This window comes from Chiloscyllium plagiosum, unplaced genomic scaffold (assembly GCF_037043375.1).
Source record: "Chiloscyllium plagiosum isolate Xiang-an unplaced genomic scaffold, Cpla_swu_hap1 HiC_scaffold_7, whole genome shotgun sequence".
Classification (NCBI taxonomy): domain Eukaryota; kingdom Metazoa; phylum Chordata; class Chondrichthyes; order Orectolobiformes; family Hemiscylliidae; genus Chiloscyllium; species Chiloscyllium plagiosum.
This window is the reverse complement of record NW_028270145.1, coordinates 28,383,173-28,398,261: the sequence shown is the minus strand read 5'-3', so window position 1 is coordinate 28,398,261 and position 15,089 is coordinate 28,383,173. Positions and strand designations below refer to the sequence as shown.

Below are 15,089 nucleotides of genomic sequence, written 5' to 3'. Positions count from 1 at the left end.
AATTTCTTCGCCAATGGAGTGGGGAGCCTGTGGAATTCTTTGCCACAGGAAACTGTTGAGTCCAAAACAGCATAGACTTTCAAGAAAGAAGTAGATATAGCTCTTAGGACTAAAGAGATCAAAGGGTATGGGGGAAAAGCAGGAACAGATACAGAGTTAGATGGCCAGCCATGACCATATTGAATGGCCAACATATCTGCTCGAATATTCTATGTTTCTGTGAACACGCAGTTCAAGGGCAATTAGGGTTGGGCCACAAATGCTGACCTTTCCTATATACCCAGATTCCACAAAAGAGATGAAAGAGAAATCACGAGAAGCTGATGAGAGAATTAGGAAATGTATAGCAAAAAAAAAATTGAAAAAAAATAGCACCTCGAGAATTAATAAAGCTGCTATGAAATTTGGTACTGCCTGTCCTGATTCCATGCAGCCATTGCCAATATTCTCAGTGATCTGCACTAGGGCCCAAATCAGCACAGATTTGATTTTTAAATTTTCAGCCATACAGAAAATAAACCATTGAACGGTCTACGCTCCTCCACTATGGGTCTCTCATATATCCTCGCATTGCTACCACTCCATCATTGCTGGTTGTGCTTCATGTGCCTTGGTACTACGTTGTGTGATTGCCTACTTAAATCTCTCTTTCTGCCTCTCCACCTTTCAGATTCTCCTCCACACACTTCCAAGCTTTTGTTCACTTGCCATATCTCCCGATGTAGCCCAGAGGAAATATTCGTGAAGAAGGGCCTGTGCCCGAAACGTCGAATCTCCTGTTCCCTGGATGCTGCCTGACCTGCTGTGCTGTTCCAGCAATAAAGTTTCAACCCAGAGGAAATATCTTGTGGAGTCCTTACATTAAAAAGGTGCTATATAAATGTGAGTTGTTGTTGCAGCTCAAGAAGGAGCAACGCACCTTGTGCTTTGCGGTGTCCCAGTTGTGAACCAGTCGAGCAGGGATCAGGAACACATCATCGACATGACAGGTGTGGCAATAGTACCAACCACTGTAGGCACATACCTTTGCGTTCCCATAGGACAGTCCCACCGGTCTCTGACATCCTATTGAAAACAAAAAGAGAATTCTTGCAATGCAAGTTGCCATAATGAAAGGAAGGGATTTATACACTTAATGGTAGGGTCCTAGGGAGTGTTGCTGAACAAAGAAACCTCAGAGTGCAGGGTCATAGCTCCTTGAAAGTGGAGTGGCAGGTAGATAGGATAGTGAAGGCGGCTTTGGGTATGCTTTCCTTTATCGGTCAGAGTATTGAGTACAGGAGTTGGGAGGTCATGTTGTGGCTGTACAGGACATTGGTTAGGCCACTGTTGGAATATTGCATGCAATTCTGATCTCCTTCCTATCAGAAAGATGTTGTGAAACTTGAAAGGGTTCAGAAAAAATTTACAAGGATGTTGCCAGGGTTGGAGGATTTGAGCTATAGGGAGAGGCTGAACAGGCTGGGGCTGTTTTCCCTGGAGAGTCAGTGGCTGAGGGGTGACCTTATAGAGGTTTACAAAATCATGAGGGGCATGGATAGGATAAATAGACAAAGTCTTTTCCCTGCGGTCAGGGAGTCCAGAACTAGAGGGCATAAGTTTAGGGTGAGAGGGGAAAGATATAAAAGGGACCCAAGGGGCATCTCTTTCACACAGAGGGTGGGACATGTATGGAATGAGCTGCCAGAGGAAGCGGTGGAGGCTAGTATTTGGATGAGTATTTGAATAGGAAGGGTTTGGAGGGATATGGGCCGGGTGCTGGCAGGTGGGACTAGATTGGGTTGGGATATCTGGGCGGCATGGACGGATTGGACAGAAGGGTCTATTTCCATGCTGTACATCTCTATGAAACACAGAAGACAACGTGCACTGACAAATCTCACAAACAGCAACATAATGACCAGATTATATTTTTCAGTGATATTGGTTGCTGATCAACCAAGATACTGTGGACAACAGCCTTTATTTAAAATGGAACACTTTACATCTACCCAAGGTGGTTAACAGGAGTCGAGTTTCATGTCTTATCTAAAACTTGGTATGAATGGCAGTGTGACCATCTCAGCATTGCAAAGGGGAGTTAGCATAGATTTTAAGCGTAAATCTCTGGAGGTGAGCTTTGAATTCACAACCTTCAGACTCAGCTGTGAGAATGTCACTCTGTTGAGCCATGGGTGTCAAGATATTTCTGCTATAACACACATTTCATTGAAGCGAATTTGCCATAACGTGATTGACGAACTGGGGACACTGTTTCTAAAGAGTGAACTTTTAGAACGCGTATTGGCTGCAACACAATTACATCGCCAACACTTTAAGCACTGTTCCTAAAGTGTGATTTTTCTCTAACACAGTGTTTCACAATAACACAACTATTGTGCTGTGGAAGAACTACATGTATCAAATGTTGAAGCTGCTAACTGTTCAGAGAAAGTGATGAATTGGATGTAGAAACTACAGGTTTTCTAATTTACTACCGTATACAATTTTCCTTTAACAAAAAAAAGAGCAATTGTTATGCATCCATAGGAAAATATGTCAGTTTGGTTTTATTTACAGTTCACTCTACAGTGATCCAGTCATGCACCCTGCTTTTTCAGGTTCCTGCACCAGTGATAGCTTTGTACATCTTTGCCAACTCGTTCCAAATTGGGAATGGCCTTTATATCTATTGGAAACAGGATTTATACTGCCCCTATGAAGTTATTACACATGTCCACAATAGATTTCAACACAGGTCCTGGAGGTGAAAGGCTAATGTGTCACCGAATATCTCCACGATTGCCATAATATGTAACACTGCACCAACTAACAGCTCACCCCCCTCAACAAGGCCATGCTAATAACTGCATCATTCCCATTTCAGTAACTGTGCCACCAAATGCTCCGAGCTGGATTCATACGGGATGGATGTACAATTAATTGAACAAGAGCAGAACTCCACAGAAGCACTTTGAAGACAACTTTGTGGAAGGCAGCATTTGCAAAGAGATATTCCAAAAAAAAACCAGTCAAGTGCACACACCACTCTTAAGTGTCCCTGTCCCAAAAACACAAAGCTTTGAACCCTCAGTCGAAATAGAAGCAACAACAGGCCACACCTAGCTTGCTCGCTCTTCTCTCCAGTACAGTGACTACATGAAGTAATATCAGGATCTTGTACCACAAACTCTGTCCACAAGTGAGCATTTGTCTTTGTAACAGATTGTGCAGCAACGGTCAGGAGAGGATTATTATCGCTGGACTAGCAATTCACAGACCAAGGTAATGTTCTGGGACGTGGGTTTAAATCCCACCACAGCAAATGATAAAACTTGAATTCAATAAAATCTGAAATTAAAAGTTTAATGGTGGCCATTAAAACATTGCTGATTGCCATTAAAGTTCATCTGCTTCATTATTGCCCTGTAGGGAAGGAAAACTGCCACCCTTACCTGGTCTGGCTTACATGGTGATTGTTGACACACAGCAATGAGACAGCCAGCAGCTCTATGGTCTGATGGGTCTATGGAAACTTCACTTTTACATGTCATTCTAGATCCATCATAATGTGGTTGACTCTTTATTGCCATCTGAAATAGCCTAGCAAGCCATTAAGTTGCAACAACTGCTAAAATGCCAGTCTATAGCCAAACTGATTTGCTTCACATGATATCAAGAAGTAGGAAGGGTTTGGAGAGATATGTGCCGGGTGCTGGCAGGTGGGACTAGATTGGGTTGGGATATCTGGCCGGCATGGACGGGTTGGACCGAAGGGTCTGTTTCCATGCTGTACATCTCTATGACTAACTGGGTGGAGACACGGGGGTGCTTCAGGATCACGTTCAAATAATGACCAAAATCGGTGAGTGGCAAAAATAGCCTCTTTATTCAGCAATCCCAGCACAAGTTTGAGCCCCTTTATACACTGTTCTTACATATATTAAAATTCCACTACTATGGTGTTACATTTTTTTATCTATACTACACAAAGGTTTGAAGGGCTTCTGCCCTGGGAGACAGAGATGGGTTAAAACGTGCTAAATGCTGCCTGCTACTTCTGATGGGATTAAGAGTGTCTATCCAGTCTGCCTGCATAATTAAGAAGTGTTAGTCCTTTTTGTCTTTTAAAGTTAGTAAATATTAGTAAAAATACTAGGCCTATATGCTCTAAGTAAACTAGAAACCATACCTATACTTAATAAGAATAAAGAATATTAAACTAGTTACTGGAGCTGGGCTGAGAGATTTATTTAATATTTGCCGGCAGGTGTTTCATGCATTCATGCAATTTCATGGAAGTGATGTTTTGTCAGTTAGTTTCTTCCAGGGATAATGGCCCAGTTAAAAGGTACTTAACAGGTACTTACTAATTGGGAAATCTATTCAGGTCCAGGAAATGGTTGGTAAGGGCTGGTTAATATTATAATGTTTTGTGGAGACCTGATAGGGATGGTATTGTTCTGCATGCTACACTTATTCAGAGGTAAACATTGCTTGTAAGCAAGGACTGATAAGGTGTGGAAATACAGTGAAAATAGCAAACTGGTATGTGAGTTAATAAAGATTATCTGTAACACAATATCTCACAGCAACTTCACTTTTACATGTTATTTTAGATCCACCATAATGTGGTTGACTCTTAACTGCCATCTGAAATAGCCTAGCAAGCCATTATCAACTGCTAAAAAGCCAGTCTATATATACACAAACTGATACACTTCACATGATATCAAGAAATGGTTGGAGACACTGGATACTTCAAAGACTCTTGGTCCTGTTAACATTCTGGCAATGGTAGTGATGAGAAAGTGAGGGCTGCAGATGCTGGAGATCAGAGCTGAAAATGTGTTGCTGGAAAAGCGCAACAGGTCAGGCAGCATCCAAGGAACAGGAGAATCGACGTTTCGGGCATAAGCCCTTCTTCAGGAATGAGGAAAGTGTGTCCAGCAGGCTAAGATAAAAGGTAGGGAGGAGGGACTTGAGGGAGGGGCTTTGGAAATGCGATCGGTGGAGGGAGGTCAAGGTGAGAGTGATAGGCCGGAGTGGGGTGGGGGCGGAGAGGTCAGGAAGATGATTGCAGGTTAGGAAGGCGGTGCTGAGTTCGAGGGATTTGACTGAGACAAGGTGGGGGGAGGGGAAATGAGGAAACTGGAGAAATCTGAGTTCATCCCTTGTGGTTGGAGGGTTCCCAGGCAGAAGATGAGGCGCTCTTCCTCCAACCGTCGTGTTGCTATGGTCTGGTGATGGAGGAGTCCAAGGACCTGCATGTCCTTGGTGGAGTGGGAGGGGGAGTTAAAGTGTAGGGCTACGGGGTGGTTGGTCCGGGTGTCCCAGAGGTGTTCTCTGAAACGTTCCGCAAGTAGGCGGCCTGTCTCCCCAATATAGAGGAGGCCACATCGGGTGCAGCGGATGCAATAGATGGTGTGTGTGGAGGTGCAGGTGAATTTGTGGCGGATATGGAAGTGTCCCTTGGGGCCTTGGAGGGAAGTAATGGGGGAGGTGTGGGCGCAAGTTTTGCATTTCTTGCGGTTGCAGGGGAAGGTGCCGGGAGTGGAGGTTGGGTTGGTGGGGGGAGTGGACCTGACGAGGGAGTCACGGAGGGAATGGTCTTTTCGGAACGCTGATAGGGGAGGGGAGGGAAATATATCACTGGTGGTGGGGTCCGTTTGGAGGTGGCGGAAATGACGGCGGATGATACGTTGTACATGGAGGTTGGTGGGGTGGTAGGTGAGGACCAGTGGGGTTCTGTCCTGGTGGCGGTTGGAGGGGCGGGGCTCAAGGGCGGAGGAGCGGGAAGTGGAAGAAATGCGGTGGAGGGCATCGTCGACTACGTCTGGCGGGAAATTGCGGTCCTTGAAGGAGGCGCGCATCTCGGTTGTACGGTTTTGGAACTGGTCCTCCTGGGAGCAGATGCGGCGGAGACGAAGGAATTGGGAGAATGGGATGGCGTTTTTACAGGGGGCAGGGTGGGAGGAGGTGTAGTCTAGGTAGCTGTGGGAGTCGGTCGGTTTATAGTAGGTGTCCGTGTCAATTCGGTCACCCGAGATAGAAATGGAAAGGTCTAGGAAGGGGAGGGAGGAGTCTGAGACGGTCCAGGTGAATTTGAGGTCGGGGTGGAAGGTGTTGGTAAAGTAGATGAACTGTTCAACCTCCTCGTGGGAGCACGAGGCAGCGCCGATACAGTCATCGATGTAGCGGAGGAAAAGGTGGGGGGTGGTGCCAGTGTAGCTGCGGAAGATGGACTGTTCCACATATCCTACAAAGAGGCAGGCTTAGCTGGGGCCCACGCGGGTGCCCATGGCTACTCCTTTGGTTTGGAGGAAGTGGGAGGATTGGAAAGAGAACGTGGGTCAGAAACAACTGGTGCTAAGCTTAAATAAATGCAATCACAAAGAATGTGGGGCAGAGCTGGCTGGAGTGGACTAGGAAAGGAGTTTAGCAGCAAAGATGATTGAGAAATAGCCATCAATGTTTAAGAAAATAGTTCAAGATTCACAGCAAACATATTTTAGTGGGGACAAGTGCCAACCATCACTAATCAGTGAAGTTAAGGACAGCATCAAATTGAAAAGAAAAACATACGTGGCAAAGATTAGTGGTAAGCAGAGGATTGGGAAAGTTTTAAAATCCAAAAGAAGACCAAATAAAAAGGAGAGAAAAAATAAGTTTTGAGGGCATACTTGCAAGTAACAAAAAGACTGACAGCAACAGTGTCTTTAAACATATGAAAAGGAGCAGAGAAGGCATAAAGAGACCCGTTAGAGAGTGAGGCTATGGAAATTGTAATGGGTAATAAGAAAATGGCAGGGGAGTTGAGTAAATAATACATCAGTTTACACAGTAGAAGACATTAATAGCAATCCAAAATTACCAAATAATCAAGGGACATAAAGAGGAGGAAATAAATACAATTACAATCACAAGAAAAAAAGTGCTTGAGAAACTAACGGGGGCGAGAGACCTCGAAGTACCCTGCACCTGCTGGGATGCAGAATAGTATAGGAGGCAGCTAAAGAGATAGTGGATGCACTGGTAGTAATCTTCCAAGGATACTTAGACTCTGGAAAAGTTCAAGCAGTTTGGGAAATTGCCATTGTAAAACTCTTGGATTTAAAAAAGGAAGGAGACAAAAAATAAACAAGTAGGAAAGGCACTACTGAGACTGGGACAATAGATCCATCCTAGGATAAGCCAAACAGAGACATGCACGAGAATTCCGAGAAGCATGGCATTCCAACCAGAACTCTATCAACAAATACATTGACTTGGATCCGATTTACCACCCCCGAGAAAAAGAACGGAAAGGACATCACCAAAGTAAATGATGTCCCCACAGGAAATAACATCGCCAACCCAAGGAAACCCAAACACAAATAGAAAGCAGGCTCTACCACCAGTGCTTCCTCTGGAGGCTCAATGAAGATGTTACCGGGTATGGTGACAAAATGTCTGAAAATGAACCTTCCAGCTCAGCGAGCAAACCTACATCTAAAACAAGTAGCTATTGACCAGTTCACTTGCCATCGATTACTGGGAAAATGTTAGAGTCTATGGTTAGAGATGTGATGACAAAGCAACAGAATATGATCAAACTATATCAGTATGGCTTGATGAAGGGGAGATTATGTCTGACAAATTTACTAGAGTTCTTTGAGAAGGTAACAAATAGGACAGATATTATGCAATTCAGATAAGGCTCATGGGTATGATCCACAGTATGGAGGGATGGTCTTATGAGCAAAGGCCAAAGAGGTTCTGACTCTGTTCACTGGAGTTTAGAAGAATGAGAGGTGATCTCATCGAAACATATACGATTCTCAATCGGCTTTAAAGGGTAAATGCCGAGAGGATGTTTCCCCTTATGGGAGGGTCTAGGACCAGAGGACATAGTCTCAAAATAAAGCAGTGCAAATTTAAGACTGAGAGGAAGAATCTCTTCTCTCAAAGAGTTGAGTGTCTTTAGAACTCCTTGCCAGAAGGGGGGGGGGGGGGGGGCACAGTCCTTGTGCATACTTATAGTTGAAATAGATAAATTATTGATCAATGGGGGAAATCAAAGGTTCTGGAAAACGGGCAGGAAAGTGGACATGAGGAATGTCGGATTAGCCATGGCCCTATCCAATCCTATTAAGCTCGAGGGGCCAAATGGCCTAATTCTGTTGCTGATTCTTATGGTCTTATATGGATTAAATTCTGGATTAGTGACGCTGGAAGAGCACAGCAGTTCTGGCAGCATCTAGGAGCAGTAAAATCAACGTTTCGGGCAAAAGCCCTTCATCAGGAATAAAGGCAGAGAGCCTGAAGCGTGGAGAAATAAGATAGAGGAGAGTGGGGGTGGGGAGAAAGTAGCATAGAGTACAATAGGTGAGTGGGGGAGGGGATGAAGGTGATAGGTCAGGGAGGAGAGGGTGGAGTGGATAGGTGGAAAAGGAGATAGGCAGGGAGGACAAGTCCGGGCAAGTCATGGGGACAAGTGCATTGACCAGAAACTGAACTCGACTAGTCATGTATATACTGTGGCTACAAGAGTAATGGTCAGAAATGAAGAACCTTGCAGCAAAATCTACAAGGCATAATTCTCGAGTACTGTGGAATACTCCCCACTTGCCTGGATCAGTTCAGGTCCAACAACATTCAAGAAGCTTGACACCATCCAACAAAAATAGTCCACCTGACTGGCATCACATCCACAAGCACCCACTCCCTCTATCGCCACCATCAGCAGCAGCAGAATGTACCATCCACAAGATACACTGCAGAAATTATCACCTTCCAAACACATGACAACCACCATCTATAAGTATAAGGGCAGCAGATACATGGGAGCTCCACCTGCAAGTTTCCCTCCAAGCCACTCACCATCCTCACTTTGACATACATCACTTCCTTTATGCTGGAATTAGAATTGTGAACCTCCCTCCCTGACAGTATTGTGTATACATTCACCAAATTGACTGCAGCAGTTCAAGGAGGCAGCTTCCTGCCACTTTCTCAATAGGAACTAGCAAAACTAATAAATGCTGTCTAGCCAGCAATACCTACTACCTATGATTGAATTTTAAAAAGCCTGAGGTTGCCTCACGTCTTAACCCAATTCAGTTTTCAAGGAACATCTCCACATTTTGCACATTCCAGTGTTCAGAAGTTGGGAGCTGGAATCTGGAATCAGGGTTTTTCGCCGCCTTGTTCTGACCAGCCCAGAGATCAAGACAAAAGCCTGAGGCTCAAATTATTGATTTAAAGTATAATAAACTTGAAAACATGGGAACATATCACATATCCAAGCAAAGAAGTGAGATTGACTTAATTAAAGACAAGCTTGTTAATAACTTCAGCTCCTCATAGACCACATGAGGGAGCTGGAGCTGGATGAACTTCAGATCATTCGGGAGGCTGAGGGGGTGATAGAGAGGAGTTATAGGGAGTTAGTCATACCTAAGTTATAGGATAAAGGTAGCTGGGTGACAGTTAGGAGAGGGTAAAGGAATAGGCAGATAGCGCAGGGACCCCCTGTGGCTGTCCTCCTCAACAATAAGTATACCGTTTTGGATACTGTTGGGGGGGGACCTACCAGGGGAAAGCCTTTGTGGCCAGGTCTCTGGCACTGAGCCTGGCTCTGTGGCTCAGAAGGTAATGGTGGAGAGTAGGAGTGATCGTGATAGGTGATTCAATGGTGAGAGGAACAGAAGGAGATTCTGTGGTCATAAACAAGACTCTTGGATGGTACGTTGCCTCTGGGGTGCCAGGGTCAGGGGTGTCTCGGATTGAATCTACAGGATTCTTAAAAGGGGAGGGAGAACAACCAGAAGTTGTGCTACACATTGGTACCAATGAAAAGGGATGAGGACCTGAAAAGGGAATATAGGGAGTTAGGTTGGAAGCTAAAAGACAGGATGAGCAGAGTAGTGATCTCAGGATTGCTACCGGTGCCACGGGCTAGTGAGGCTTAGGAACAGAGAGCAAGTGTAGCTGAACATGTCACTGCATGGCTGGTGTCGGAGAGAGGGCTTCAGATATGTGGATCATTGGGATACCTTCTGGGGAAGGTGGAACCTGTACAAGGAGGATGGTTTGCAGCTGAACTGGAGGGGCGGTGGGGGGTTTGCTAGAGCCTCCGGGAGGGTTTAAAATGGTTTGGCAGGGGAGTGGGGGCCAGAGCAATGGATCAGAGGATGGAGTAGTTAGTGAACAGCCAGATACAGCATGCAGAGAGTCTGTGAGGAGGGCTAGATAGTTGATAGGGCAAAGGTGCAGTCAATGTGATGGGTTGAAGTTTGTCTATTTTAACGCAATAAGTATCAGGACTAAGGATGATGAACTTAGAGCATGGATCAACACTTGGAACCGTGATGTTGTGGCCATGACAGAAACTTGGAAATCACAGGGGTAGGAGTGGCTGTTGGATGTTCCAGGATTTAGGTGTTTCAAAAGGAATATTTGGGGGTGGGGGGGAAAAGAAGAGAGAAGGGGGTAAAAGAGGTGGAGGTGTGGCATTGCTAATCAGGGATAGTATCATAGCTGCAGAAAGGGAGATTGTCAAGGAGGGTTTGTCCACAGAGTCAGTATGGGTGAAAGTCAGAAACAGGAAAGGAGCAGTTGGGAATTTTCTACAAACCCTCCCCACGAATAGCAACAGAGACATGGAGGAGCAGATTAGGAGGCATAATTTGGAAAGGTGCAAATGTAACAGGGTTGTTGTCATGGGTGACTTTAACTTCCCTAATATTGATTGGAACCTCCTTAGTTCAATATGTAGATAGGCAGACTCGAGGATTTGGTGTTTGGCAATGAACCAGGCCAGGTGTCAGATCTCTCGGTGATAGCGTTCACAACTCCCTAACCTTTACTATAGTCATGGAGAGGGATAGGAGCAGGTGGTATGAGAAAGTATTTAATTGGGGGAGGGGAAGAGGAAATTACAATGCTATTCGGTAAGAACTATGGCGCTTAAATTTGGAATACATGTTCTTAGGGAAATACACAACAGAAATGTGGAGATTGTTCAGGGAGCACTTGCAGATAGCGCTGGACAGATTTGTCCCACTGAGGCAAGGAAGGGATGGTAGGGTGAAGGAACCTTGGGTGGCAAGTGACATGGAACATCTTCTCAAGAGGAAAAAGGAAGCTTACTTAAGGTTGGGGCAGCAAGGATCAGACAGGGCTCCCGAGGGTTACAAGGTAGACTGGAAGGGACTGAAGAATGGACTTAGGAGACCTAAAGGGGGCATGAGAAAGCTTTAGCGGGTAGGATTAAGGAAAACCCCAAGGCATTCTACACTCATGTGAGGAACAAGAGGATGGCCAGAGTGAGAGTAGGGCCGATCAGGGATAGTGGAGGGAACTTATGCTTGGAGTCGGAAGTAGGAGAGATCTTTAATGAATACTTTGCTTCAGTATTTACTACCGAGAGGGACCTTGTTGTCTGTGAGGACAGCATGAAACAGGCTGTTATGCTCGAAAAAGTTGATGTTAAGGAGGATGTGCTGAAAATTTGAAAACCATAAGGACAGATACATCCCCTGGGCCAGACAGGATACACACAAGGTTTCTATAGGAAGTGAGGGGAGAGATTGCGGCACCTTTGGCAATGATCTTTGTCATCTCACTGTCCACTAGAGTAGTAGCAGATGACTGGTGGGGGGCAAATGTTATTCCCTTGTTCAAGTAAGGGAATAGGGATAACCCTCGGAATTACAGACCTGTCAGTCTTACATCAGTGGTGGGCAAATTATTGGAGAGAATTCTGAGAGACAGGATTTACAATTATTTAGAAAACCATAGTTTGATTAGAGATAGTCCGCATGGCTTTGTAGTGGCAGTTCATGCCTCACAAACCTCATTGAATTCTTTGAGGATGTGACAAAATACATTGATGATAGTAGAGCAGTGGATGTAGTGTATATGGATTTGAGCAAGGTGTTTGATAAGATTCTCCATGGTGGGCTCATTCAGAATGTAAGGAGGCATGGATACAGGAAAATCTGGCTGTCTGGATAGAGAATTGGCTGGCCCATAGAAGACAGAAGATGGAAAGTATTCAGCCTGGAGTTCAGTGATCAGTGATGTTCCACAGGGATCTGTTCTGGGCCTCTGCTCTTTGTGATTTTTATAAATGACTTGGATGAGGAAGTGGAAGGGTGGGTTAGTATGTTCCCTGATGACATGAAGGTTGAAACTTTATTGCTGGAACAGCACAGCAGGTCAGGCAGCATCCAGGGAACAGGAGATTCCTGAAGAAGGGCCTGTGCCCGAAACGTTGAATCTCCTGTTCCCTGGATGCTGCCTGACCTGCTGTGCTGTTCCAGCAATAAAGTTTCAACTTTGATCTCCAGCATCTGCAGACCTCACTTTCTCCTCCCTGATGACATGAAGGTTGGTGGAATGATGGATAGTGTGGATGGCTGTTGTAGGTTGCAATACGATATTGACAAGATGCAGAACTGGGCTGATAAGTGGCAGATGGAATTGAACCTGGAAAAGTGTGAAGTGTGAAGGCAGGATTCCTGGCTGTGTGGAGGAACAGAAAGATCTTGGGTTCCTTGTCCATAGATCCCTCATAGTTACCACCTAAGTTGATAGGGTTGTTAATACGACGTCTGGTGTGTTGCTTTTCATTAGCAGGGGTTTGAGTTTAAAACCATGAGGTTATGCTACAGCTCTACAGAGCCCTGGTTAGACCACACTTGGAATATTGCATTCAATTCTGGTCGCCTCATTATAGGAAGGATGTGGAAGCCTTGGAGAGGGTGCAGAGATATACCATGATGCTGCCTAGACTGGAGGGCATGTCTTATGAAGAAAGGTTGAGGGAGCCAGGGCTTTATTCATTGCAGCAAAGAAGGATGAGAGGTGACTTGATAGAGGTGTACAAGATAATGAGAGGCATAGAGTAAATAGTCAGAGTTTTTTTCCCAGGGCAGGAATGGGGCATAATTTTAAGGTGATTAGAGGAAGGTTTAGGAGAGAGGTCAGAGTTCGGTTCTTTACACTGTGTGTGGTGGGTGCTAGCAGTGGTAGTAGAGTCAGATACATTAGGGACATTTAATTGAGTCTTGGATAGGTAAAATGAAGGTTATGTAGCTTAGTTTGATCTTGGAGTAGGATAAAAGGTTGGCACAACTTTGAGGGCTGAAGGGCCTGTGCTGTACTGTTCCATGGTTTACGTTTCACTTCTGTCATCTATTGATGGTAATAAAAGTGTTTCATAGCCTGCGTCAGGATGAATGTCGAGCTGCAAACTGACTTCAATATTGTATTGCCGAAAGGACCAACTATGTTTCTGCTTGACATGCTATACCTTCCATTATTTCATCAATTTTAATTTCAGCTTTGGAGAGTAGCATGGTATGATTTCTTAATAAAAACAGAAATAACTATAAATCAGAAATAAAAACAGAAGTTGCTGACAAAGCTCAGTAAGTCTGGCAGCATCTGTGAAGAGAAATCACAGTTAACATTTCGAGTCAAGTGACCCTTTCTCAGAACATGGTGGCATGGATTCTTGTTACCCTGCTAGCTAGTGATCCCTGACACCATAGTGTAGACAAGGTTCCACTATAAGAGCATATCCTTAACATAATCCATGACAAAGAAGCTCACTTGATCAGCACAACATCTAGCATCTTCAACATTCACTGTAATATCACTGGACTAGATCCAGAATGCTCTTGGGTCTAGGGTTTGAAATTCACCTCAGCAGATGGCGAAATCTGAATTTAAGAAAAATTCGCAATAAAAATGGCAACCTGAAACCACTGTCCATTGTCATAAAAATCCATCTAGTTCACTGATGTCCTTCAGGTAAACAAACCTGCTGTCATTAACTGGTCAAGCCACATAGGATTCCAGCTCTGCGGCACTGTGGCTGACTCTTAACTGCCCTCTCGTTAATTTGGTCTGGACAATAAATACTGGCCTAGCTGGTGATACCATCATCCCATCAATGAATAATTAAAAAATCATTCACTACCTCACTATACAGTGGCAGCGAAATGTAACATCCACTAAATGCACTGCAGCAAACTTGCCAAGACTCATTCAATACTGCCTTCCAAAATGGCAATCTCTAATAGCCAGAAGAACAAGGGTAGCAGATGTATGGAAGACCCACTATGTACAAGTTCACTCCAAGCCACAGACCATCCTGACTTAGAGCCATATGGCCATTCTTTCACTGTCACGGGAGAAAGTGAGGACTGCAGATGCTGGACAGTAAGAGTCAAACAAAAAAAGTGTTCTTTTTTCCAGTGCCACACTTTGACTCGTCACTGTCATGGGGTCAGAATCCAGGAACTCCCTTCATAACAGCACTGACGCAAACCTACACCATGTACAAAGTTAAAAATGACACAACACCAGGTTATAGTCCAACAGGTTTAATTGGAAGCACTAGCTTTCGGAGCGACGCTGCTTCATCAGCTAGTGTGCTTCCAATTAAACCTGTTGGACTATAACCTGGTGTTGTGTGATTTTTAAACTTTGTACACCCCAGTCCGACGCCGGCATCTCCAAATCATGACTACATCATGTAGCCCGCGGTGGTCAAATAGTCACCATCTTAAGAGTAATTAGGAATAATCAAAAATAAATGATGGCCTTGCCAGCAATGCTCATCTCCCAAGAATGATTCAGAAAAGTTGCTCTGTTGCTTTCTGTACAGAACATCACAGTAACATTTGCCATCAAGGCTCAGAAATAGAGTCGCAGAAACATACAGCAGGGAAATAGACCCTTCAGTTCAATATGTCCATGCTGACCAGATATTCTACACTGATCTAGCCCCATTTGCCAGCAGTTGGCTGATTACCTTCAAAACCCTTTCTATACATGTACGTATCCAAATGCCTTTTAAATGTTGTAATTGTACCAGCCTCACCACTTCCTCTGGCAGCTTGTTTCATACACACACCACCCTCTGCATGAAAAAGTTGCCCCTTAGATCCTTTTTAAATCTTTCCCTCTCACCTTAAACCCATGTGTTCTAGTTTTAGACTCCCCTACCCTGGGGCAAAGACCTTGTCTATTCACCCTATCCATGCCCTCATGATTTTATAAACTTTTAAGATCACGAATGGCTGCCCTTTTTGAAGAAATACTGGAGGTTAGTT

The 15,089-nt window shown here is 44.6% G+C and overlaps 1 protein-coding gene across 7 annotated transcripts in view; it reads right to left on the bottom strand.

The window, feature by feature from the left end:
• Positions 1-15,089, bottom strand: part of plekhm3 (pleckstrin homology domain containing M3) — a 111,153-nt gene that overhangs the window by 57,047 nt on the left and 39,017 nt on the right. For all 7 annotated transcript variants that reach the window (XR_015757621.1, XR_015757620.1, XM_087988871.1 and 4 more), the window contains one exon: positions 920-1,065. Coding sequence is in view for 5 of the 7 variants with exons in the window: in XM_087988871.1 (XP_087844997.1) it covers positions 920-1,065 (146 nt within the window). In the remaining 2 variants the exon portion in view is untranslated. The remainder of the gene's footprint in view (positions 1-919; positions 1,066-15,089) is intronic.